At 42.5% G+C, this 25,610-nt stretch overlaps 1 protein-coding gene across 14 annotated transcripts in view; it reads left to right on the plus strand.

Annotated features, from left to right (window-relative positions):
- The window catches only part of PRMT8 (protein arginine methyltransferase 8), a 104,468-nt gene that overhangs the window by 30,543 nt on the left and 48,315 nt on the right, over positions 1–25,610 (plus strand). For 13 of the 14 annotated variants that reach the window (XM_038576496.1, XM_038576501.1, XM_038576502.1 and 10 more), the window contains one exon: positions 19,280–19,465. In XM_038576496.1, coding sequence (XP_038432424.1) covers positions 19,280–19,465 — 186 coding nt within the window. Of the gene's footprint in view, positions 1–19,016; positions 19,036–19,279; positions 19,466–25,610 lie in introns of those variants that run through there. The other variant, XM_038576508.1, reaches the window with a different exon arrangement.

Consider the following 25,610-nt stretch of genomic DNA (forward strand, 5'->3'; position numbering starts at 1 on the left):
AAATTGGATTATTTATTTTTTTGTTTTGGTGTTGAGCTGTACAAGTTCTTTATATATTTTGGATATTGACCCCATATTGGCTATGTCATTTGTAAATATATGCTCACATTCAGTTGTTACCTTTTCATTTTGCTGATGGTTTCCTTTACTATGCAAAAGCTTTTTATTTCAGTCTAATCCCAATAGTTTATTTTTTGTTTTTATTTCCTTTGCCTGAGAAGACATATCTAGTAAAATGTTGCAAAGGTTGAAATCAAAGATGCTATTTACGTTTTCTAGGAGTTTTATAATTTCAGATCTCATATTTAGGTCTTTAACCAATTTTGAGTTTATTTTTGTGTATGATGCAAGAAAGTGGTCCAGTTTCTTTTGCATGTAGCTGACCAGTTTTCCCAGAACCATTTCTTGAAGAGATTATCTTTTCCTCATTGTATATTCTTACTTCCTCTGTTGTAGATTAATTGACCATATAAGCATGGGTTTACTTCTGGGCCCTCTGTTCTGCTCCATTGATCTATGTGGTGTTTTGTTTTGTTTTGTGCCAGTACCATACTGTTTTTGATTACTATAGCTTTGTCTTTCCTATCATTATTAAAATGTACTTTCTTCCTCCTTTCAGGAATGAAGAAACTTGATGAGCGAGTTTACACTAAGATGTCAATTTAGACAAGTAAATGCTTTGTGTGTAATATTAAACCCAATAGCACATAACATAAAACTTACTATCATAACTATTTTTAAGAATACAGCTCGGTAGTATCAAGTACATTCACATTATTGTGCAACATCACTACCATTCATCTCTGGAACTCTTTCATCTTGCAAAACTGACTCTATATCCATTATACAATAACTCACCATGTCCTCGCCTCTCCAGCCCCTGGCAACCACCATTCTACTGTCCATCTCTATGATTTTGACTACTCTAAGTACTACCCTATATAGGTAGAATCATGCAGTATGTGTCTTTTTGTGACTGTTTTCTCTTACTTATCATAAAGTCCTCAAGTTCATCCATGTTATAGTAGTTGTAAGAATCTCCTTTCTTTTTAAGATGGAATGCTATTCCATTTTATGCATAGATCACATTTTTCTTATCCATTCATTCATTCATGGACACTTGGGTTGCTTCTTCATTTTAGCTTTATGGATAATGGATAATATTCCTCAAATATCTATTCAAGACCCCTCTTTCAATTTTTTTTAACTATATACCTAGAAGTGGAGTTGCTGGATCATATGGTAATTCCATTTTTTAATGTTTTGAGAAAGTGCCATACTCTTTTCCATAGTGGCTACATCATATAACATTCCCACTAACAATGCACAAGGGTTCCAATTTCTCCACATCCTTGCCAATACTTGTTATTTCCCTTTTCTTTCTTTCCTTAAAAAAAATATTAGTCATCCTAATGAATGTGAGGTAGTATCTCATTATACTTTCAATTTCCATTTCGTTAATAATTGGTTCTATTGGGTTTTGCTTAATATATTTTGCATATCTTTTATTAGATCAATATGCATTTGAAATTATGTCCTCTTCATGAATTGATCTTAATCATTATGAAAAAATCCCTTTTCCTGATTTTATTGGCTCATATCTATTTTCTCTTATATTAATATAGCTACTTTAGCTTTCATTTTGTTAGAGTCAACATAGTATGCCATTTTTCACCCTCTTACTTTTTTTATGCTAAAAGTAAGTTTCAAATAGGGTGGCATAGAGCTGTGTTTAAATCAAATCTAATATGACAACCTTTGCTTTTTAATTGAGGTGTTTAGACCATTTATATTTAATGTAATTATTGATGCTATTGGTTTCAAACTTAGCATCTTGCTATTTGTTTCTATACCACTTATCTGTACTTTGTTACCCTCACCCCCTTTTTTTCAGCCTTTGGTGGGGAGGTAATACATGAGTATTTTTTGTTATTTCATTTTATACCCTTTCCTGGTTTATTATCTATGACCTTTTGTGCTTTTACAAAGTGGCTGCTTTAGGCTTTGTAGTATATATATTTAATTTATGACAGTCTATCTTTAAGTAAAATTACAGCACCTCACGTATAAGAATCTTGTAAAAGTATACTTCTGTTTTTCCCCTTCTGGCCTTTGTGCTATTGCTACCATACATTTTATTTCTATATATGTTATAAATACCACAAGACATTGTTGTTTTTTTATTTAAACAGTGATCTTTTAAAGACATTTAAATAACAAGAAAAAAGGTTTTTTTTATATATATAACCATTTTCAGGGCAGTTCATTCTTGACATAGATCCAAATTTGTACCTGGTATCATTTACTGCCAAAGAATGTCCTTTAATATTTCTTATAGGGCCTGAAGATGATGAAATCTTTCAGTCTTTGTAAGACTCAAAAAGTCTTTATGTTGCCTTTGTTTATTTTTTAAGATTTTATTTATTTATTTGAGAGAGAAAGTGAGTGAGAGAGAGAAAGCACAAATAGGGGGAAGGGGAGGGAGAAGCAAACTCCCTGCTGAGCAGGGAGCCCAATGGGAGGCTCAGCCTCAGGACTCTGAGACCATGACCTGAGCCGAAGGTAGACACTTAACTGACTGAGCCACCCAGGTGCCCCATATGTTGCCTTTATTTTTAAATATAAAGATTAATCACCATGACCAAGTAGGATTTATCCCTGGGATGCAAGGCTGGTTCAACACTCCTAAACCAATCAATGTGATTCATCATATCAGCAAGAGAAAAAACAAGAACCATATGATCCTCTCAATAGATGCAGAGAAAGCATTTGACAAAATGCAGCATCCATTCCTGATCAAAACTCTTCAGAGTGTAGGGATAGAAGTAACATTCCTCAACATCTTAAAAGCCATCTACGAAAAGCCCACAGCAAATATCATTCTCAATGGGGAAGCACTGGGAGCCTTTCCCCTAAGATCAGGAACAAGACAGGGATGTCCTCTCTCTCCACTGCTATTCAGCATAGTACTAGAAGTCCTAGCCTCAGCAATCAGACAACAAAAAGAAATTAAAGGCATTCAAATTGGCAAAGAAGAAGTCAAACTCTCCCTCTTCGCCGATGACATGATACTGTACATAGAAAACCCAAAAGACTCCACCCCAAGATTGCTAGAACTCATACAGCAATTTGGTAGTGTGGCAGGATACAAAATCAATGCCCAGAAGTCAGTGGCATTTCTATACACTAACAATGAGAATGAAGAAAGAGAAATTAAGAAGTCAATCCCATTTACAATTGCACCCAAAAGCATAAGATACCTAGGAATAAACCTAACCAAAGTGGTAAAGGATCTGTACCCTAAAAACTACAGAACACTTCTGAAAGAAATTGAGGAAGACACAAAGAGATGGAAAAATATTCCATGCTCATGGATTGGAAGAATTAATATTGTGAAAATGTCAATGTTACCCAGGGCAATTTACACGTTTAATGCAATCCCTATCAAAATACCATGGACTTTCTTCAGAGAGTTGGAACAAATTATTTTAAGATTTGTGTGGAATCAGAAAAGACCCCGAATAGCCAGGGGAATATTAAAAAAGAAAACCAGAGCCAGGGGCATCACAATGTCATATTTCAGGTTGTACTACAAAGCTGTGGTCATCAAGACAATGTGGTACTGGCACAAAAACAGACACACAGATCAATGGAACAGAATAGAGAATCCAGTAGTGGACCCTCAACTTTATGGTCAACTAATATTCGACAAAGCAGGAAAGACTATCCACTGGAAAAAAGACAGCCTCTTCAATAAATGGTGCTGGGAAAATTGGACAGCCACGTGCAGAAGAATGAAACTAGACCATTCTCTAACACCAGATACAAAGATAAACTCAAAATATATGAAGGATCTAAATGTGAGACAAGATTCCATCAAAATCCTAGAGGAGAACACAGGCAACACCCTTTTTGAATTTAGCCATAGTAACTTCTTGCAAGATACATCCATGAAGGCAAGAGAAACAAAAGCAAAAATGAACTATTGGGAGTTCATCAAGATAAGAAGCTTCTGCACAGCAAAAGAAACAGTCAACAAAACTAAAAGACAACCTACAGAATGGGAGGAGATATTTGCAAATGACGTATCAGATAAAGGGCTAGTTTCCAAGATCTATAAAGAACCTCTTAAACTCAACACCAAAGAAACAAACAATCCAATCATGAAATGGGCAAAAGACATGAACAGAAATCTCACAGAGGAAGACAAACACATGGCCAACAAGGACATGAGGAAATGCTCTGCATCACTTGCCATCAGGGAAATACAGATCAAACCCACAATGAGATACCACCTCACACCAGTGAGAATGGGGAAAATTAACAAGGAAGGAAACAACAAATGTTGGAGAGGATGTGGAGAAAGGGGAACCCTCTTGCACTGTTGGTGGGAATGTGAACTGGTGCAGCCACTCTGGAAAACTGTGTGGAGGTTCCTCAGAGAGTTAAAAATAGATCTGCCCTACGACCCAGCAATTGCACTGCTGGGGATTTACCCCACAGATACAGATGTAGTGAAACGCCAGGACACCTGCACCCCGATGTTTATAGCAGCAATGTCCACAATAGCCAAACTGTGGAAGGAGCCTCGGTGTCCATTGAAAGATGAATGGAGGGATCCCTGGGTGGCGCAGCGGTTTAGCGCCTGCCTTTGGCCCAGGGCGCGATCCTGGAGACCCGGGATCGAATCCCACATCGGGCTCCCGATGCATGGAGCCTGCTTCTCCCTCTGCCTGTGTCTCTGCCTCTCCTTCTGCCTGTGTCTCTGCCTCTCTCTCTCTCTCTGTGTGGCTATCATAAATAAATAAATAAAAAATTAAAAAAAAAATGAAAGATGAATGGATGTGAAATGTGAAATGGATGTGAAAGCTGTGGTCTATGTATACAATGGGATATTACTCAGCCATTAGAAATGACAAATACCCACCATTTGCTTCGACGTGGCTGGAACTGGAGGGTATTATGCTGAGTGAAATAAGTCAATCGGAGAAGGACAAACATTTTATGGTCGTATTCATTTGGGGAATATAAAAAATAGTGAAAGAGAATAAAGGGGAAAGGTGAAAAAATGAGTGGGAAATATGAGAAAGGGAGACAGAACATGAGAGACTCCTAACTCAGGGAAACAAACTAGCGGTGGTGGAAGGGGAGGTGGGGGTGACGGGCACTGAGGGGGGCACTTGATGGCATGAGCACGGGGTGTTATTCTATACGTTGGCAAATTGAACACCAATAAAAAATAAATTTATTTTAAAAAATAAATATATTTCACTGGGTATAGAATTGTAAGTTGAGAGTTTTTCTTTTTTCTTTTCAGTACTTTAAAGATATTGCTGTCCTGTCTTCTAGGCTGTGTTGTTACTTATAAGTTGGCTGTCATTATTTTGTTTGTTCTGTATATAGCATCTCTTTTCCTCCTTCTTGGCTGCTTTTAAGATTTTCTACTTATCAGTGTTTCTAAGCAGTTTGATTATGATGTAATTTGGTATAGTTTTTTCTGCCTCGTATTTCTTTTCCTCAGGGTTTGTTGAGTTTTTGGATCTGCAAATCTATGGTTTTATTATTTGGAATTTTTCAGCCATCATTCCAATATTTCTTTTAACTATTTTTCTGTTTCCCCTTTCATTGGGTACTACAATCACATGTGAACTAGGACACCTGAAGTTGTCCCACAGCTCACTGATGCTCTGTTTGACTTCTTTTTTTTAATTTTTTTAAAAAATTTATTTATGATAGTCACAGAGAGAGAGAGAAAGGCAGAGACACAGGCAGAGGGAGAAGCAGGCTCCATGCATGGGGAGCCCGACGTGGGATTCGATCCCGGGACTCCAGGATCGCGCCCTGGGCCAAAGGCAGGCGCCAAACCTCTGTGCCACCCAGGGATCCCTGTTTGACTTCTTTTATTATTCAATTAACATTAAGTGTTATATTAGTTACAGGTGTACCATGTAATGGTTCAACAATTTCACATATTTCTCAGTCTACTCACTGTCCCCAACACCTCTTTCATCAATCCTCCCCTTTGGTAACTATCAGTTTGTTCTCTGTAGTTAAGAGTCTGGTTTTGTTGTTGTTATCTTTTTCCTCTTGCTCATTTATTTTGTTTCTTAAATTCCACATATGAGTGAAATCATATGGTATTTGTCTTTCTCTGACTTATTCCACTTAGCATAATACTCTCTATATATTCATACATATTGTTGAAAATGGCAAAATTTCATTCTGTTTAAGTACTTTTCAGTCTTTTTTTTTTCTCTTTGTGTTTTATTTTGGATAGTGTTTATTGCCTTATGTCAGATTCACCAATACATTATTCTATAATGTCTAATCTACTATTAACCTAATCCAGTATATTTTTCATCACATAATTTTTATGTCTAGAAGTTCAATTTGGGTCATTTCTCTATCTTTCATGTCTCTACTTATTAGGTTTAATTTTTCATCTAGTTTCTTGGACATATGAAATAATTACAATAACAATTTTAACGACCTATTCTACCAATTCTGTCATCTATGTCCTCTCTGGGTTGATTTCATGTGATTGGCTTTTTTTCTCATTATAGATAGTATCTTCTCACTTCTTTGGTAAGTCTGATAATTTTTGACTGAATGGCAAACATTGTGTAATCCAGACCTTGGGATATTGTTGGGTACTGGGTATTTTTCTGATATATTGTATTTCTAGGCTTTGTTCTGGGATGCAGTTAAATTATTTGAACAGCTTAACCCCTTCAGGTCTTGCTTTTAAGCTTTGTTCGATGGATTAAAGCAGTCTTTAGTCTAGGGCTAATTTCCACCACTAAGGGAAAAACAATCTTTTGTGCATATTCATGAATTATGGTTTTCTGGCTTAGGGGGACAAAAAGTGTTCCTGTCCCTGTGTGAGAACCATAAATCAGTCCCTCTGTCTTCGCAGTAGTCCTTTTCCTGGCATCACATAGTTTCTTCACATGTACGGGTTGATGCATGTCAGTTGAAGGCTTGAAGGAGATTCTCTTCAGGTCTCCAAAGCCCCTCCTCCTTTGCTCCCTGCTCCACACACCGCCCCCCCTCCCCCCATAGTCTTCTACCCTCCAATATTTTAGCCTTGCAAACTCTCAGTGCCCTGCTATCTCCAGAGTCTCACTTCCATTTCTTCCACTAAGACAGATTGCCAGCTGGATTTCCACTCCCTACACTTGCAGCCTGGATACTCACACTAGGCAATAAGCTGGGCCATTATGGGATTCATTTTTTTTTGTTTGCCATCTCAGGGATACAGTTTTTCTTTCCCTGGTGTTCAATGTCTTGAAAATTGTTATTTCTTATGTTTTGTCTGGCTTTTTGTCTGATCATGGGCATTTCCTGGGAGTGCTTTTAAAAACCCAGATTCCTGGAATCTGTCATTGGCCAATTTGAGGCCATCTTTGAGGTAGTGACCAAATATAAACCAGATGGCTGACACAGTCCTCTTTCTAACTTTCTAATACTAATGCCAGTATTTCCCATACAAACTTGCATCAGCATCTCTGATTAAAGGAGTCAGTCACTTCTGCTCAGGATCTGGGTGGAAATACATTTATTTGGAGTAAATGGATTTGCTAGATAGAAAGTGTCTGGAGGGGTCCAGAGAAACTAGATGAGAATCTTATGATTTTCCTTCCAGTGTATGACTCTGTAGCTCACTTTTCTTCAGCCATGAGCTTACCAGTCAGATGATGGAGCCTGAGGCATGAGGGTCAGCTCTGGGATTCAGACCAGCTATGCTACACAGGCTGAATCCATCAGTCGGCTTCCCTGAGCCACAGTATCATTACCTGCAGTTCTGGCCTTGCACTACTTGGTGTGAAGAGATTGTTGGGAAAATGTCTAACAGCCATGCTTGAATCTGTACTTGAAACCACTTGTAGTCTGTACAGATGGAATTATGGGTGCTTAGTAAATCCATTCTATATTTGAAAGATATTTTCTTCTCCTAGAAATCTCAGGAGATAAGACACTTCTTGATAAAGACATTTGGAGTACCACTGAACCCTCCAAGGAGTGTTGAGTATTATTAAGATTCTAATAATTATTTTTCTCAGTTTGTTTCTTCCTGCTATCTCTCCACCCTTTCAAGGGGAATGAAATGTCTCTACTGACATGGTGGGAAGAAGCCTCCTTCACTCTACTTTCATAATATATTTATGAAGGGCAACATCGACCCAATTGAAGTGTAAGGATACTGTAACCAACACATCTTTATTAAGCCCCAGCTCAATGCCAAGTATTAGAGGAGAAACTGTAACACATAGTTTACACATAGGATATGGTTACTGATCTGAAAGAATTTACTTCTTGGTTGTGGAAGCAACACCTACAATTGTGAGACCATTTGTCAACAAAACAACACAGAATGTAACCAGTGGCTTTGGACTAGCAGATGCCATACGAGCTCAGAATAGAAGTAGAAGAGACCAGGTGTCAGGGGCTGGAAAAAATGACTGACTTTCCACGATGGCCATGTTCCTGAAGATAGCAATGCACAATACTCAGAAAGCTCCCAGGAAGGGGAGGAGAATAGAACCTAGAGAGTGGACAATGTGGAGAGGGGGACCAGAGTCAGGCAGGCAGAAGAACAAAACACTAAGGGTAGCCAAAGCCACTGTATCTAGTGCCAGAGATGAGCCCAGAGAACATCCCAAAATAGCATAAAGGCAGAGATTCAGATTGCCACAGATGGAAGTCTCATGCTCCTTTACCAGACTTTAGAATTTCCTCTGAATATTTACATACTCAGCATCTTTCCATCATCACAGTAGGCTCGTGAAAGAAGGAGGACACTTAATTGTTGTCATCTGACAGTAAAGAAAACTGAAGGTAGGAAAGGTTAAATTGCTTTTGCATAGTGACCTGAATAGGACAAGAAAAAACCAAGACCTGAACCCACAGATGTTCTATTTATACGACCTCTGCCTGTTACCCTCTGCCTCCATGGATGACCCAGCCTGAGATGGGGAACCACAAATCCAGCTCAAGTCCTACACGACAATTTGACCCAAATATGAAACTCCAGCTTAGTCCAACTCTGAGTGAGGTGTAGGCGTGAGGACATTGGCTGTGTCTTTCTGGACATGTGCCCGTACAGGAAAGCGGAGAAGGAAGCCAAGTGCTTGGTGACCTCTTTCAAGTCAAAGGAGAGAAAAAGGCTCTTGTTGCTTTGGGGAGGGAAAAGGGAGGAAGTGGGGTGGGGTAGAGGGGAGTCTGCTTTTTAAGACCATTAAGGAGGAAGAGCCAGGAGCCAAGCATCCAATTAACCTGACATCTCTTGCAGCCAAATATCTGAGGATATAAGAAGAGAATTTAATATGTGGAGGCTTGCGAGAAAAGCGACTAATAGCTGGAAAACAGCCCCAGTTTATTTAAAAAATAGGTCAGGCCCAACAAATCCAATAGATTCCTTCCCAGCAGTTACTGATCCAAGAGACAGAGGGAGTGCCGTGTGGGTGCAATGCCATTTTGATTTGAAGCAGGCGCTGCTGTTGTACCACAAAGAGACAGCCAGGGGCTGATGGGAAGCACCCAGACACAGTGCACAGCTGCCGAGGACTGCCTTCGGAGGTGAGGCACATTGTGACCCCGGCAATGACAGCAAGTTAGGGACTGGCCCAAGGCCACCTAGCCTAAAGATGGCACAGCTACACACACAATTCCAGCTCTTTCACTGTGGGAGCTAAGGTGATTTCTGCAAACTATTCTGCCTCTGGTCCAAGTGTCCGAGGCCCAGCCCTGACATTGTTTGGAGTATCACAGGCTATGCCAGGCCAGCCCTGGGAGCTGCATTAAAGGTCAGAGAGTAATGGAGAAGGCAGGTAGCTGTCCTCAGGTCTGTCTGGACCAGGATCTCATAGGTATCACTGCGGGGGAGTTCGTTAAATGTACAGCTTGTTGGGTCTCACCCCCACAGACTCTAACTCCACTGGTCTGGAGTGGGGCCTGAGACCCATCCCAAGGTGGCTGATGCAGATTTTAATAGAGAAACAGGGTCCTAAATCAGAGTCCCACAGATGGTTTCCTCAGAACATTAATTTCTAGAGATGTTTATAGATCTCTCAGGAAAAAAAGGATGTCGCAGCCATAAGTTTCATAGCAATAGACACCGTAATTCCTTCTTGAAGATCCACGATTTGTTTTAAGCAAATTAAAAGTTTAAAAGTATTGGAATTAAAGAAATCTCTTTACATTTTTCAGTATAAATATATATCAAATCATTATGTTGTACCTTAAACTTATATATTTTATGTCAATTGTATCTCAATAAAGCTGGGGACAGGGAGAAAGAAACTCTCTTTAGCTTATTTGTCCAAATTTACTTGGCCATGCAACCCCTTTTCTAGGAGTATCTATTCTGTGGAAAATACAATGCAGAAAAATGTAGCTCTAGACCAGTGGAGCTCAAACTCTGTGATACATCAGAATCACATGGAGGTTTGTTGGAACAGATTGCTAAACCCTACCACAGAGATTATGATTCAGTGGTTTCTGGTAAAGGCTAAGAATTTGCATTTCTTACAAGTTTCCAGGAGATGCTGCTAGTGGTGGTCTGGGGACTAGACATTGAGAAACTGTTTTAAACCCCTCGATAAGCCCTGGCTCAGGCAAGTGTCCTGGCAACATTCCCCAGTGCAAAGCATTCTTCAGGAGGAAAGTGGGAACTGAGAATAATGGGTGGCAGGACCTGAGGAAGGGGATTCCATGGAGGACAGCTTTGGAGGGAACTTGAGTCAAAAGTAATAAAGCATGTGAAGATGGGTTCTGCCAAGATGCCAATCATAGTAGGCACACTATAAAACAGGATGATCCCAGTGGGTGACAACAGCTGGCACTCTGTGTGATATGCATCAGTGCTTGGCCTTTCCTGAGGGGGGTCTAGAAAGAGTCTATGCCCTTAAAGAGCCAACTCTAGTGAGGGATATGAGGATGATGGTTGACAAATGTACAGGCCAGAGTGCCCTGGAGGGCCATGTACAGGAAGACAATACACAGTCTTGTGGAACCAGCAGCATCCAGATGCTTCTCCCCATCCCCCAGACTTGCAAGTTTCTGACTCCCAGAGTGAGAAACCGTAAGCTGGGGCTATGTACTCTAGCATAGCACTTTGTCTGGGGAGGCTGACTTTGACATTGCTCTGCTGGGACTCATCTTCAGCCCAGATGATAGGAAACATGGCTGTGGAAGAGTAGCTATGAGGGTGGAACTAGGGTTTTCTTTGTCCAGTGGTAGACATGAAAACTATAGTTTTGATGTGATCTTGGACAATAGGAGAGGTCCACATGCCCAACAGAGCCCTTGCTTGCCTCGCTGTTGCCTGACATTCTGCCATTAGGATTTTCTCCTTTCAGTTAAAGCTCTGGTCTCTATCTCAAGGCAGACAGATGGTGCTGGAAAAGCTCACACCAGGTGATTATCAACTATATGGACCACATGATCAGTCTTGTGTGTAAACATCAGGATGAAGAAAGGGTGTGATGAGTGTCTGAGGGTGAATGTGGGCAGGGGCCAGATGTGAGCACAGACTAGAGGAAGGTGAGGGACAAAGGCATCTGGGAAAAAAGATATGGTGAGACCTGTGGCAAGGGAGTTACCCCTCCTCCCACACCCTCCTCTGCCCACCTGGGTGGTCCACTCTTTGCAGTCACCTTTCTGTCCCCTCCATGGGACCTCAAGCCAGGCAGGCTGCTGCTGAGGACAGAAGACTCAGGTCAGAAAAAGCTCTCTTGACATTTGGAAAACAGAGCGGATTTGGCTCCTCCAGTGGAGCCTCTTGTTCTCAGAAAAATCGTTTTTACAGCTTGGGCTGGTGCCAGTAAGAGCCATTTATAACCCAATGGGCTTGGGTTAGCTTCAGCTGCCTGGTGCAGAAAGTGCTGGCTTTTCTCTGCCCCCTGCTGCCTAACTATTCCATTATATTTCCTTTACCTCCTCCCTCCTTCCTTAAGACCTCTTTTCCCTCTCCCTAGCCCCCTCCCATCCACCCATCCCTTCTCTATTTTCTTAGAGGTTCCAGTTCTGGATTTGCCTGTGTGACCCTAGATACATTCTCTTCCTTATGTGGGCTTCAGCTCTTCCTTCTACAAACTGGAGTTTACTGTTTGCTCTCTTTTAAACTCAGTTACCTTGGAGAGGTACCCACCTCTGCCTACCTTCCTCAGGGCTCTTTCTTCTTTTCAGTCATTACCTATTGACCCTTTTTCTGCCCCCAAGCCTGAGCTTCCTATCTGAGCCAGCTTTGCCACCTCTTCCTAAGCACAGAGCTCCTAGAAGTAGCTCAACTAAGCTAGATGTGACCAAACTAAACTAACCATAGCATCAATGTCAAGGGTGTGACTTTGGTGTCTGTCTGATGGATATCGGTTTACACCCTTGCTTCATTACTTATGAGCTCTGACTGAATTTTTTTGAGCATCAATTCTTTGTAAATTTCAGCGCTTTGTTGAATTACTATGAGAATTTTATGAGATGGTGTTCTTAAAAGGCTTAGCACAGTGCCTAGCCCTCAATCAGTGTTAGGGATCACCATCATCATTATCATCATCATCATCATCATCATCATCATCATCTTATCATCTAACATCTACTCTTATTTTCAGTTGGAAGTGAGTTAGGTTAAAAAAAAATGCTCTCCCTGAATCTCCACACCTGCCCCCCCCCTCACTCTTTGAGGACCAGCTCAAACAGCACTTCTTCAGGAAGCCATCCTCTTTTTGGTCTTCAGCTTTGGTGTATCTTATCTCAGCATTTAGTGGAGCCTGGGCCCATCCACCCCAGCAGAATAGGGTGGGCTAGGAAGATCATAGCTGATTTGCTGGGGAGAAAAACTGTTGAAGATGCCTTGGGAAAGACCAGGCCTGGAGGCAGGTCACAGTGTCTGCAGAGTCCCAATCAGCAGTTGGCACTAAGAGTAGAAGACAAAATCACAAATCCTGACAGTGACAGGTGAGTCTCAAAAGATCAGGAAATCCAGCAACATGCTATTATGCAAATAGCAGTGCCCTGAGCCTGAGGCCTTTTGGAGGAGGTGGGAGAGCAATGCAGGGCTGCCTGTACTCATTGCAGCACCAAGTATCCCACTGTGTCAAGGATGGAGACAATGATGCAGGAATAGTTGCCAGCACCAGACAACAGGGCAGAGCAGAGAAGGCAGGGCTGAGTCTCTATGCTGCATAGAAGGGTGAAAATGTCTAGTGGGAAGGAACTTGTGCACAGGGAGAAAATTGGGGCTGTGATAGACACAGCTGTGTGGAGGGGCTGGGATTGTGCAGTTTGGCCTCTATCTCACACTGTAATCCTAACCCTTGTCTGCCCTCTCAGCCAATATATATACACAATATGAGTTGAAGTTTGAGGACTGCCTTTGCCCAGAGCCTCTGGTTGGCCTATGGAGAAGTCAGGGCTTCTGACTTTCCAGATAAGACCAAGTCCAAGACCCACCCCCTACATTGCTCAAGTATTTCCAGGGCACAGAGGGTAGGCAGATGTGCCAAAGCCTGGGTTTTCAGAACCCCTCCAAGAAACCTTCCATTGTGGTTGAACAAACTTTAATAGCTTCCTCAGAAACATCTGGATTCCTATACTGGTTCCAATATGCCTATGTGGGAACCTAGAGGGTTTGTATACACCTCTTTTCTTCTACAGAACCTGCACAGTGCCTTGCCACAGCTGATGTTCAGTAGGTATTGATGGAAAGAAAAGCAACACCCCAGGTAGCTGAATGCTTGGGGATCACGGGCCACTGCCATTTCCCACCCTACTCCCAGCCTCCTGGGACAAGGCACACCAATTGGCTAATGGGAAGAGTGGAAGTCTACTCTGCAAGAGGCTGAGCCAGGCTGACAGCCTTTGGGAACAGGGACTGGGCCATAGTTGCCTCTTTGTCCTTGTGATTTGACCTGTTGTTATTGAGGTGAATGAACCCTCAGTCCATTCACCCCCTAGCCTTATGAATGCAATGCATGGTACATACTTCCTAAGTTGGCAGCTGAGGAAAGAATCTCAAGGATCCCTGTGGAACAGGGAACCTTGGAATCAGAACTAAGGGGTGCAGGAGGCCCTGGGAATTCTAATTATGTATGTTGCCTGGACCAGCTAGGACTTTTTCTCTTCTTAATAGCTTTATTTTTTTAAAGATTTTATTTATTTATTTGACAGAGAGAGAGGGGGAGAGAGAGAGAGAGAATATGAATAAGCAGGGGAAGCAGCAGGTAGAGGGAGAGAGAGAAGCAGGTTACCCACTGAGTAGGGAGCCTGATGTGCGGCTTGATCCTAGGATCCTGGGTTCATGACCTGAGACAAAGGCAGAAGCTTAACCATCTGAGCCATTCAGACACTCCTTCTTAACAGCGTCTTTAAATAGAGTCAAGATTGGAGTCAGCTTCATGGATGGAGCCTTCTTCAGTGTTAGAAGTGATTGCACAGCCTCTTAATACAGTGTCCTTCTGGAAAAGTGAGGCTAGATAGAGGTTGTCTTTGTTTTGGTGCTGTTGAGTGGCCACTGGAGTGCAATGCTTGTTTTGCACGTCCTCAGAGGAGGGGCAGTCAGAACTGGAGGGATGAGGACACATCCTCCCTAAGCCTCTCCCCCCAGGTCCCCTGGTGCCTCCAACAAGCCAGAAACCTCTTCTCCCTGGTCCAACCTCATTCCCCTCTACCTCCTTTCCTGGATGTCTCTTCCAAGGAGCCCCTTAGCCTGTCTCTGAGCAGATGGTTTCCATCCAGAGTGCCAGTCTCACCTTCTTTCCAGAGGTCTGGGATCACCTTCTTCTTCTTCTTTTTTTTTTTTTTTTTTTTGCTAACATTATTAAGTTTTGCTCTTTTCAAAAGTAGTAGTACGTGTTAATGGCATACATTTTAGAAAGTAGCAACAAGCACAAGAAAGGAAAGAATTAACCGTTTACAATCTGACACCCTGTCATAATTGCCACCAATTCTGGTGACATCCTTGAGACTCCCCTCTTAACACAGGCATGAAAATATTTTAATTTTAAAAATATGATCATGCGGGGCAGCCCGGTGGCCCATCAGTTTAGCACCGCTTTCAGCCCAGGGTGTGATCCTAGAGACCGGGAATCGAATCCCGCATGGGGCTCCCTGCATGGAGCCTGCTTCTCCCTCTCCCTGTGTCTCTGCCTCTGTCTCTCTCTCTCTGTCTCTCATAAATAAATAAATAAATAAATAAATAAATAAATAAATAAATAAAATCTAAAGAAAAATGTGATCATGCTGTCTATTCTTCTCCCACTTTTTCTCCTCAACCCACAGTTTATAGTGATCATATTTTTTTTTATTAAACACTCTTCCACAACATCATAAGTGGTTATATAGCATTCTGTTACATGGATGTACCCTAGTTTACATAATCAATTTTGTTTCGTGGAACCTCTAGGTTGACTCCTATTTTTACATTGTCTGCCATGATTCTTTCCTCAGGCTGAATTCTAAAAAAAGTAATTATTGGGTTTAAAGATTTGTGCTTTTAAAGACTTTTAATGCATTTTTATCAAACTGCCTTCCAGAAAAAATCCTTGTTAGAACTATATACAAGTACCTCTTTTTCTGTAGCCCTTACAAATGCAGTGCGTTCATAGTTGTGGGAGGAGTCAGGCTTATTTGGTAATTAAAAATGATAATTTTTGTCATATTTTGAAGCTATCTGGTTTCCAGAGGCCAAATATGTTTGCCACACATTCATTTGCCATTTGCGTTTATTTTCATGTGAATTGACCATAAGATCCTTTGTCCAATGCTAAGTGGGGGATGCTTGCTTTCCTCTCATTGATTTATAAGAGCTTTCTGCATATTAAGGATATTTACTTTTATCCATCTATGTTAGAAATGTACTTCTCAGTTTATAATTTGCCTTTCAATTCTATTTATGTTATTTGTTGACTGAGATTGCACTACTTTCTGCTTGCTAGACATCTTTTCTTATATGACTCAGTGATGTTTCAAACTTCACAAATCCAAGTGGAAATTCATTATTCCCTCCTCTCACCCCACCTGCTCATCCTGCTGACTTGCTTATTCCTATTAATATCAGCACAGTTTTCCTGGTCATCCAGGCTTAAAGTGTTGAGGTCATCTTGGGTTCCAATCTTTCTCTTTTCCTCTATATCCTGTTAGTTGCCAACAAGTAGGCAATCTCTATGGAGATTTGATTTCTACAGTTTCTCTGGCAGGTGGGCCACAATGTAGTTCTGTAATTCTCTGGCAGGAGAATGGTAGTTCCTGTTCTCTATTTCTTGACTGGACCTTGGAAATGGCCTCATAAGTTCATACCTTGGTTCCCCTACCCCAGTCCCTTGACTTGTCATTTCTCCTCCTTGCCCCTCCTGCACATCACCACCACATTAATCTTCCTAAAACAGAGCTCAAGCATGGGACTCTGGTTACAAACCACCAACAGCTCCCCATTGTCGTGTATTTAATTACAACCTTTTAGCCTGGCCTTAATTTCCATTCAGTGGAATCTCCCACTATCTGGGCCAAGTTACTCCTCAAACAAGCTCACAGCTTTCCTGCCTGCCCCTTTACCTTGTTGCTCCAGCCATCCCCTCCTAGAATTCCCTCCCACCATTTCCACCTACTAAAAATCCATTCAGAAAGCTCCCCACCTACCCCACTGCCAGCTGTCTCAAGCTTTTCTGATTCTTTAAAGGGCTTTCTCTTTGAAACCTCCAGAACAATTTGCTCGAGCTTCTCTTGTAAAACAAATCCTATTCCATCATCCAAGTAGAGACTTTTAAGGTTTACATTCCAACCAGTAAGGAAAGTCCTTTGAGGGCACTCTTCTATGTCTCCATTCTTCCACAGAACCTGCACAGTGCCTTGCCACAGCTGATGTTCAGTAGATATTGATGGAATGAAAAGCAACACCCTAGGTAGCTGAACACCTGGACATCATGGGCTACAGCCATTTCGCACCCTACTCCCAGCCTCCTGGGACAGGACACACTTAATTAGCTAATGGGCAGAGTGTTAGTCCCCTCTGCCAGAGGCTGAGCCAGACTAACAGCCTTTGGGACCAGGGACTGGGCCACAGTCACCTCTTTGTCTTCATGGTTTGACTTGTGGTTATTGAGGTAAATGGCCCCCTAAATCCACTTAACCCTTTGCCTCATGATTGCAATGCATGGTACATGGTAGATACTTTGTAAGTTGGCAGCTGAGAAAGGAATCTCAGAGACCTTGTAAGAAAGAAACCTTGGAATCAGATTGAATGGCAGCTAAGGAGTGCAGGAGGCTTCTGTGACCCTGACGATGCATGCTGCCTGACTTTTTCTCCCTTTAATATATTTAAATAGAGTCAAGATTGGGGTCAGCTTTATGCATGGAGCCTTCTTTAGCTTTAGAGGTGACTCTGCAGCCAGCATGGGAGTATGCAATTGACACAGTCTATTTTTAGCCTCCCAGAGACCGTGACCAACATCCCAAGCTGAGGGTGGGCACACCTGCTGCATTCTAATAAGGCAGCCCCAATTGCCTCTGCCAGCCAGCCAGGATCTCGCCGACCTTAAATCTGATGTTGCTAAACTGGGAAGTCTGCTTATTTCCCAGAGGCTGTAGCCTAGATACACCAGGAAAATGGGACCATCACACTCTCCTGAGCTCCGTCCCCTCTAGCCCAGGACACAGGGCAGTTTGGGGACTGTACACACAGCACAATGGAGAGATGGAATCGCTTGAGGTTCTCGATCTTGCTCTGTCCTAGGGCTTCCCTATTTGCCTTGTTGGGAAGGAGGTTAATAAGTCTGAGCTGATTCAAGCTTACAAATGAGAAAATAGAGGCATGAAACAGAGACATGTTTATGTAATTGGAATAATCATGATAATGGTAATAATAATATTAGGGCTTACTATTACCAGGTGCTGTTCTAAATGCTTCACATATATGGACTCACCCAAACTTCTTAACTGCTCTCTCAGAGGGGTTTGATTATGAAGTCTATTTTATGGAGGGGGGAGACTGAGACACATGAAGAGAAATGACTTCTGAAGGTCATTTGTCAGCGACTAAGTAGCAGGGTTGTGTTTCAAAGCCAGGCAGTGTGGCCTCAGGATTTACACTTTACACCGTAACACCTGCCTTTCAATATCTATTTCTAATTTTACTAGAGGCAGATGGATCCAGGAGTCCCGAAGGACTGGATAATACTGCTTCTCTATATTTTACATTTCTTCCCTGCTTTGAGGCTTCTACTGTGCTGTGCACACCTGGATTCCTACGCTCTAGGGAAAGAAATTTCTTCTCCTGGGATGACTACATGTCTGCAGTCAAGCCGAACTTTTTGGGCCACAAAACTCTCTGAACTTCCTCTCCTTCTCCCTCCTCCTTTAGCCTGTGAAGGAGGAGAGGCTGTCCAGTGACGGGCAGCAGTAGTGGGGTGTAGAGAGGGGCAGGATTAGGAACTCAGAAAGAGCAGTGCTTGATCAGGTGCAGGCAGGAGGCCACACCATCAGCGTGAGTATTCAAAGTTCAGAGTAAACTTCTGCGGAAGTTCCGAGTACAGTTCACAGAAATCAGTAGGGAAGACAACAAGTGTGAGGCCCCAGAACCTAAGAGGCCTACATTTTGGGGGGATAAGTGCTGCCTGCTAGAGAGAAGCCCAGGGACTCAATCTTCCTAAGGGTGCAGGTGGGATTCAGTTTAACAAATAACTATTATGTGCTAGGCCCTTTTTTAAGCACTTCACAAACCAACTATCTGATCCTCAGGATGACTCTAGGACGATGGAATAATTTTATTCCCATTTGAGGGATGGTGAAAGCAAGGCACTGAGTGGTTAATAAGTTTGCCCAAGGTTGGTTGCATAGCTCCTAAGTGGCAGAGCTCGGGTTCCAGTTTTGGCAGACTGGCTCTGGAATCTATACTCCAGCCACCATGCTATGTGATGCTATACATCTCTTCCTTTTCTATAGTGAATAGTGTTCACTATTTGCCTATAAGTTCACTATTTACCTATTGTCTTCATTTAACAGATATGGAAACTGAGGCCTAGACTGGCTCAGATCACCTGACTAGTAAGTGATAGAATTGGGTTAAATTGAGGTCTTTTTGGCTCCTCAGTAGCATGGCACCTCTCCACAAATCATAGTCATCAGTCGGCATCCCAAAAAGCTGGAAGAGTCCATCTGCCCCTTAGGAGTGACTGCTGTGGCCGACTGGAGCCTCAGGGCTCAGGGAAGGGAAGGAAGGAGGGGCATCACCTCAGAGGGCAGGACCTTGTTGCAACTGTTGACACTAGGTCCCTTCTCTTCCCCTCAGGTGAGCAGTTCCCCCCCGCAACCCCCTCAACCCGTCGTCCCAACCAAGCCTGTGCAATGTGTCCATCATGTGTCCACTCAACCCAGCTGCCCAGGACGGGGTAAGATGTCCAAGCTGCTGAACCCAGAGGAGATGACCTCGAGAGATTATTACTTCGACTCCTATGCCCACTTTGGGATCCATGAGGTAAAACATGTTGAGCTTGGCCCTGCTGTTTCACCGCTGTTTTCTGAGGCAGCATAATGTGTTCAACTGTCTACTGTCATAAAGTGGGGTTTCCCAGTGGTCCAAGGCCCCTGGCCCTCCCTGCCTCCTGTGAGTCTCTCTGGGAGAGGGTCAGGGCCAGGCTCACAGCAGGTGAGTAGCTGGAAGCATATGTCTGTGTGTTTCCCAGCCAGACAGCAAGGGGCCTTAGGGTTTCTTTGTTTTATGGTCCAACACCTGTGTCTCTTCTTGACCTTAAGTCCAGGTGATCCAGGTGGACCAGGTGTCTTTGCTGTAGGTGCCTGCTCAAGGAGCTCAGATGCTTTGTAGCTTGAGTCCTGAGGCCGAGGACACCTTCCAGAGGCCATGCTGTCTGGTCTTCAGGGAGGCATGAACATGAACCCTTAGGTCCTAGGCCAATGAGCACCTCCAGGGGAAGAAATGCAGCAAGCTCCCTCAATGACCTGGCCCAGGTCTGCCACCCTGATTGATTCTCAGGAAGTTCTTATGTCTAAATAATTGTCTTGTACCATAGCAGGGAAGATTTATGTTCATTGTAGAACAGAACAGAGCTTCCCTACAGCCAGGAAAACTCCACCCCCATCACCTCCAGCATTTTCTCCAGCCACCCAGATTGGGGAATGCTTCCTCATTAGCTGGGTGCTTACGCAATGCCAGGCACTTCTCTAAGCACATTATATGTATCATTCTACTAAATCCTCCTAAGAACCATATGAAGAAAATATTTCTATTATCCCCTCAAAGTATGAAGAAATATTGAAAAAAGGAACAAAGCCTTTCTGGCTTTGCAAATGCATTTTCAAAATAAGTCTCAAAGTTCCCCCTTTCAATTAGCTGCTTCTGTAAACCCTTCCTGTAACAGAATGGTGACACTGTCACTGCCAGAAGAGTTTTAAAAAATAATAGCCAGCGCTTTTTTTTCCTTTTGGTTTTTTGAGTGCTTACATGCTGGGTGTCATTCCAAGATTTTACATGATTGGCTCATTTATTCCTCAGGTCAACCGTATGAAGTTGGTCTTAATATTATTTTGTCCCCAATTTTATTTATGATTATTTGTTTTTAAACAAGACAAATCTGTATTATTTAGTAATTACTCTTTTTGTTTCTGTTTTGATTTCATATATTTCTTTTTCTAAAAAAGCATATGGTCCTCTATGCCATCCACCCACCTATATAGAAGTAATACAAATTTATTATAATGAACTTATGGAATACAAGATTATTTGTTCCCACTTTTTACATGAGGATGTGAGATCATAAGAATGCAGATCAACTTTAATTCATTGCTTCTTTTGCATACAAGGTCACACGCTAATAAATGGCAGAGCTAGGAATGAAACCTTCACATTTGGGGCCCAGAGGCTCCATTCCTAACTACCATGCCATATACACTTTAAACCAGGTCTTTCTTTCTTTCTGGAAACGTTGACTGTGTTCCTGCTTGTTCCTTTGCAATTCTATACGGAGATAGAGAGTGAAGGAAGGATCCCTCAGTTAATTCTAGACCTGAGGGCTCATTCACTCCCAGGAGACTCAAGGTTTGGTCCCCCAAGAACTACTATCCACATAAAAGTGTTAGGCCTGGATCTGCTGGGGAAGAAGGTAAGGTCCTGTATTTGTTCTGGGGGTCCTGGCCCAGGAGGGCCTGGGCAGCTGGGCTTGCTGTTTGTTCTTGGTGGCTCAGATGTCATCTTACTGCAGATAACTGATCTAACTGTACCTTTCCTGATCCTGCTCTCCATGGGAGCGGGCGCTGGGGTGAGGTGATGCACTGAGCCCTGTCTTGGGCCTGTGAGAGGTTCTGGGAGGCAGAAAGGACATCTTCAAGAACTCATCTTGTCCCTAATTAGAGGACACGTCATCCATGTGACAAATTTGAAGAGGCATGTGGTTCTGGGCACCTATTTCAAGGTAGATTCCTAGGAAGAGATGCTAATTTCCCCCGAAATGCCTCCCCTTGCGCTTGCCTGAAATCCCTCCTCAAAAAACCAACCAATCATGATGCCTATCCTTCCCTAGTCTTTAAGCTCCACTCCCCCAATGGAGCCTCCTGTGATTGACCCCTGGGACACCTCCTTCTGAATGACTAAGTTCCTGCTGGTCCACATCTTTGGCTCCTACGATGTGCTCTTCTGTGCTATGATTAACCTCTATAATTCCCAGGACTTGGTTCCCCCACCTCTAACCCTAACCCAGGGCTTGACACCTGGCTGATTTGTAAAGGTTTGTTGACATGGCTGCTAATCTGATCACTTAGGTGATGCCTGGTCAGCATGTGACTGGGCATCTGGGAGTGTGTGATCTCTAGTGGAGGAAGAAACCAAGAGCCATCAAATAAATACTGGACCAGCTTCCCTCCATTTTATGTTCTGATAGAAAACCCAAGCTTGTACATGAACATATATAAATTATAGTGCAGATTAAACTAATAAACATGGAGCAAATTATCCTCCAGTCACACATAACATTTCTCTCCTTAGTAACCTGCCCTGGAATAGTTTTAGCAACACTTTGCACCTGGAAGTACTTCTGATCACCTAGCTTAAATCACTCCTGCTACTGTAGGCCATCTATCGCTAGATCTGGCTTCTGGGGAAATGCATAGGTCTTCAGTGTAGAGGTGGCTACCTAGTCTTCCTGCACCCTTGAGGTTTCCTTCAACCCTATTTGGTCTCCAAGATCATCTGGTATAAAAAAAAGTTAGGAGGGCATGTGGATAGACTCTGAACACTGTTTTTTGCAGAGACAGGGCCTGCTCATTTCTCATTATCAAACACCAGCAATCTCCATTCTGTGCCAGACAGCTTGCGGCGATACCTTTGCCTCCTCAGTCTGGACAAGACCCATACCTCACCATCCAGAGCTGAGCTGGCCACTTGACAGTCTTGTCCCACCATTAACAAAATGCTCACAGGGGCAAGCAGCAGCACCACCAACTTGCTGATTAATAGTGATCAGTGAATGTTTAGGAAACATGGTGAGGGATGGTTTTGGTTTTATTAGTCTGTAAATACAAACAAGAAGTGTTGAGTTTGAGGGATGGCGCTGCTGGGGGCTGGAGAGCACAGTAAGAGGTGATTCTGGACACTTCTATTCTTCTATCCTGTGGCCAAGACCATGGTGTTGTTACAAGGCAATTCTGAGAGGAATGGAGTCTTGAATAGGAGAGGAAAGGACAGATGTGTGCTTACTGGCTTCTGCTCAGAGGGGAGGAGGCCAGATCCATGACCTCCCAAATCCCAGCTGTGAATTCCAAGTGTCTTTGACAGTTGGTCCCTGGGCTTGGTTCCTCAGCAGCCAGAAGAATCCCTGCCAGTGGGGCCATGTTCCCAGCCCCCCAGTCCTGGCCACCCATCTCACTCCCAGCTAGCTCTCTTCTTGACAATCTTGCTGCAGGTTCTTTTGAAATAGATTCTTCAGGGCCTCATTTCCCAGCAATTAGTCAATGTGCTGTCATGTGTTTAATAGGCAGGGAAGCTGGGAGACAAAGGCATCCACAGCTGGGGGCTGGGAATTGTTTTCAACAAAGAGTGACATACTCTTGTCTGAAATGTCTGGAGACTTATTTGGCTTTTCTCTACTAGGGATGCTTAAAGTAAGGAGGGAGGAAGGGGAGAGAGCTTCTCTTTTGGTGAGGTGCAAGGTATTTCCTTGCTAAGTCACAACTCTTCTCCCAGAATTTATACCTTTGGACCTAACTCCTGTGGTCTGGAGCCTTAGAGGAAAGAAGGGGTCAAAGAAATAACAGAAGGCATTGAATTAAAAACAGGCATCGGGAGCTCCCCTTTAGCAACAACAGAATCTGCGGAGGCACCGGGCCAATCTAATTTCATCAAGACAGGCAGTAAAGACTTCCAACTATGGCTATGGCTGACATATCTCCAAAAACTTTGCCACTATTTTGCCTCCATTCTTCAGTTATTTTCTCACCTTCAACTGTTTTCTTGCATGGATGAAAATAGTGACAGTTGTCACAAAGAGCCAGAGCTAACGTTTTTTGTAACACTTACTACATTTATTTAATCATCACCGGAACTCTACGAAGTAGGTACTGTTATCAGTCCATTTTCCAGAAGGTGAAATAGACACACAGAGGCTAAATGATACTCTAGGTTAAAGACCTCAAAAGTATGGGAGCTGTGATTTGAAAAATACAGGTGGATCAATTTCTAAAACTGATAACAATAGCAAACCAGCAACCCTCTGTATTGATTTTTCTCAAGCAATAAAATGATATCTGGAACAGCCATCATAATTGGAATCACCACCTGATTATGTTTATGATAATTTATGGTCATTCTCCAAGATCCATCTCTGTCTTCTCACAGGCAAACAGGCCACTTGAATCAGGACGTGGGTGTCCTGGAATTAGTGTCAGTTCAGAATGGGTGTCCAACAATCCTCAAAAATGTGTTTATTTTCTTTTCTCCCATATAGTCACACAGTAATGTGGTAATGGCTGCAGGTCCTCTTGGTGAAGACTGGGAGAAAAATGAACAATCCATTTTTGGCAATGTAACAGGGTTTTCTTTACAGAACATGGCTTTTCCTTCATCAAGGGGTCTGGCCCTGTTAAAGTGGCTCACATCTAGGAATCAACTGAGCAGCGTGACTCTCGATTTGGTGATTCAACTAGATCTCTGTTCAGTATACTTATAATTTTTCTGTGTAAACAGATCAAGTGAGAATTCAGTATGCTTCCCAGCTATTTCTTTTCTAGAGACTCTACGATCTCTTTTCTAGAGACCTATGGCCAACACCAAGTCTGCAAGTCAGACTGTTCTAAATACCGCTCTGGCTCCCAACACCTTTGCAGTAACCACATCCACCTAATATATGGTGATGAAGTGTTGTCATTTGACCTGTGCCTCTGCAGAATCCCAGTTTGATATTATTTCCATTGCACTTAGGGATCTCAGTTTGATGGCAGCAGTTCCCACTGTAATTTCTGACCTATAGAGAAGAGCAACCACAGAGCTCTTCAAGGATGCTGGGCTCCCCTTGCACACTTACTTTTCACAGCCGTGGTGAAAGGTCTGTTCTCTGATATTGGTGAGTAGTTCTCAAATGACAAATGCGCTCCAACATTCCAATCTTCTAAGTCTTTGGATACCTTTGTCTTCAGCATACCAAGGAAGTTCTAGCATTTCAACTTCATTTAGTGGGGGCTAACCTTGGGTCCATGTTTCAGCTACCCAACCAAACCAACTGTTAGAGGCCTTCTAAGCCTCTAAGAAAAAAGTGAATCCAGAAGCTCTGCTTAGTAAGCCCATATCAATAAACTTGGCCCCATCCAACTTTACATTCCTTCTATGCTAATCCCACATCCCCATACATATTCCCCAGGATTCGATCTATATAAATCTATATAAATGGGAAATATCCTGTAGTCCTTGTGATGTGACAGCTTATGAGTCATATTTTATACCTCACCCTTTGGGGTCTGTTTGAGTTGAATTTAGTTATAGGTCTAGCAGCAAAGAGAGCAGGGTTAGGTCCTGAGGAGAATCAGCAGTACTTGCAAGCAGCTATCTCAATGGAGGCCAATATGATTCTTCAGGAAAAGGAAAACTAAATCCCTCAGACAGGGGTAGAAGATGCTTCTACTGACAAAGAAGATTCTGTAATTTAGGAACTTGAGGTCCCACCTTCATTATATGTTACCTATATGTTTCCATGCCAATTTTCAAGATGCTGTTTTTTTCTCAACAGCTGCCTCAGCTTTAACAAAAGAGGCCTTACAAGGATGGTAATGCAATTTGTGTAGTAATTCAGGCATTTGCAAGACTAGACTTTGGATTTGGTTTCTGGAAAGCCTGACTCTATACCTACAGGAAATGTTTTTGTTTGTATGTTTGTTTTCTCCAGAGAAATCAAAGAAGCTTTTGGTTGCTATATGCAGATCTTGAGCTGGGAATTTAAATTCCTAAGGTTATTTTCTTTCTCCAAGTTTTTTAGAATAGTTGGTAGCAACCAACCAAGTAACCCACCCATTATACTTCTTGTGTTGACTAAAATATTCTAAGGTAGCAAATACTTGATCATCCAGAATCTGGTTTTCCATAGATACTTTATTAAAAGTAACTAAAGTAATATTTGACTCCT

The sequence above is a fragment of the Canis lupus genome, chromosome 27 (genome assembly GCF_011100685.1).
Source record: "Canis lupus familiaris isolate Mischka breed German Shepherd chromosome 27, alternate assembly UU_Cfam_GSD_1.0, whole genome shotgun sequence".
In the NCBI taxonomy this organism is placed as follows: Eukaryota; Metazoa; Chordata; class Mammalia; order Carnivora; family Canidae; genus Canis; species Canis lupus.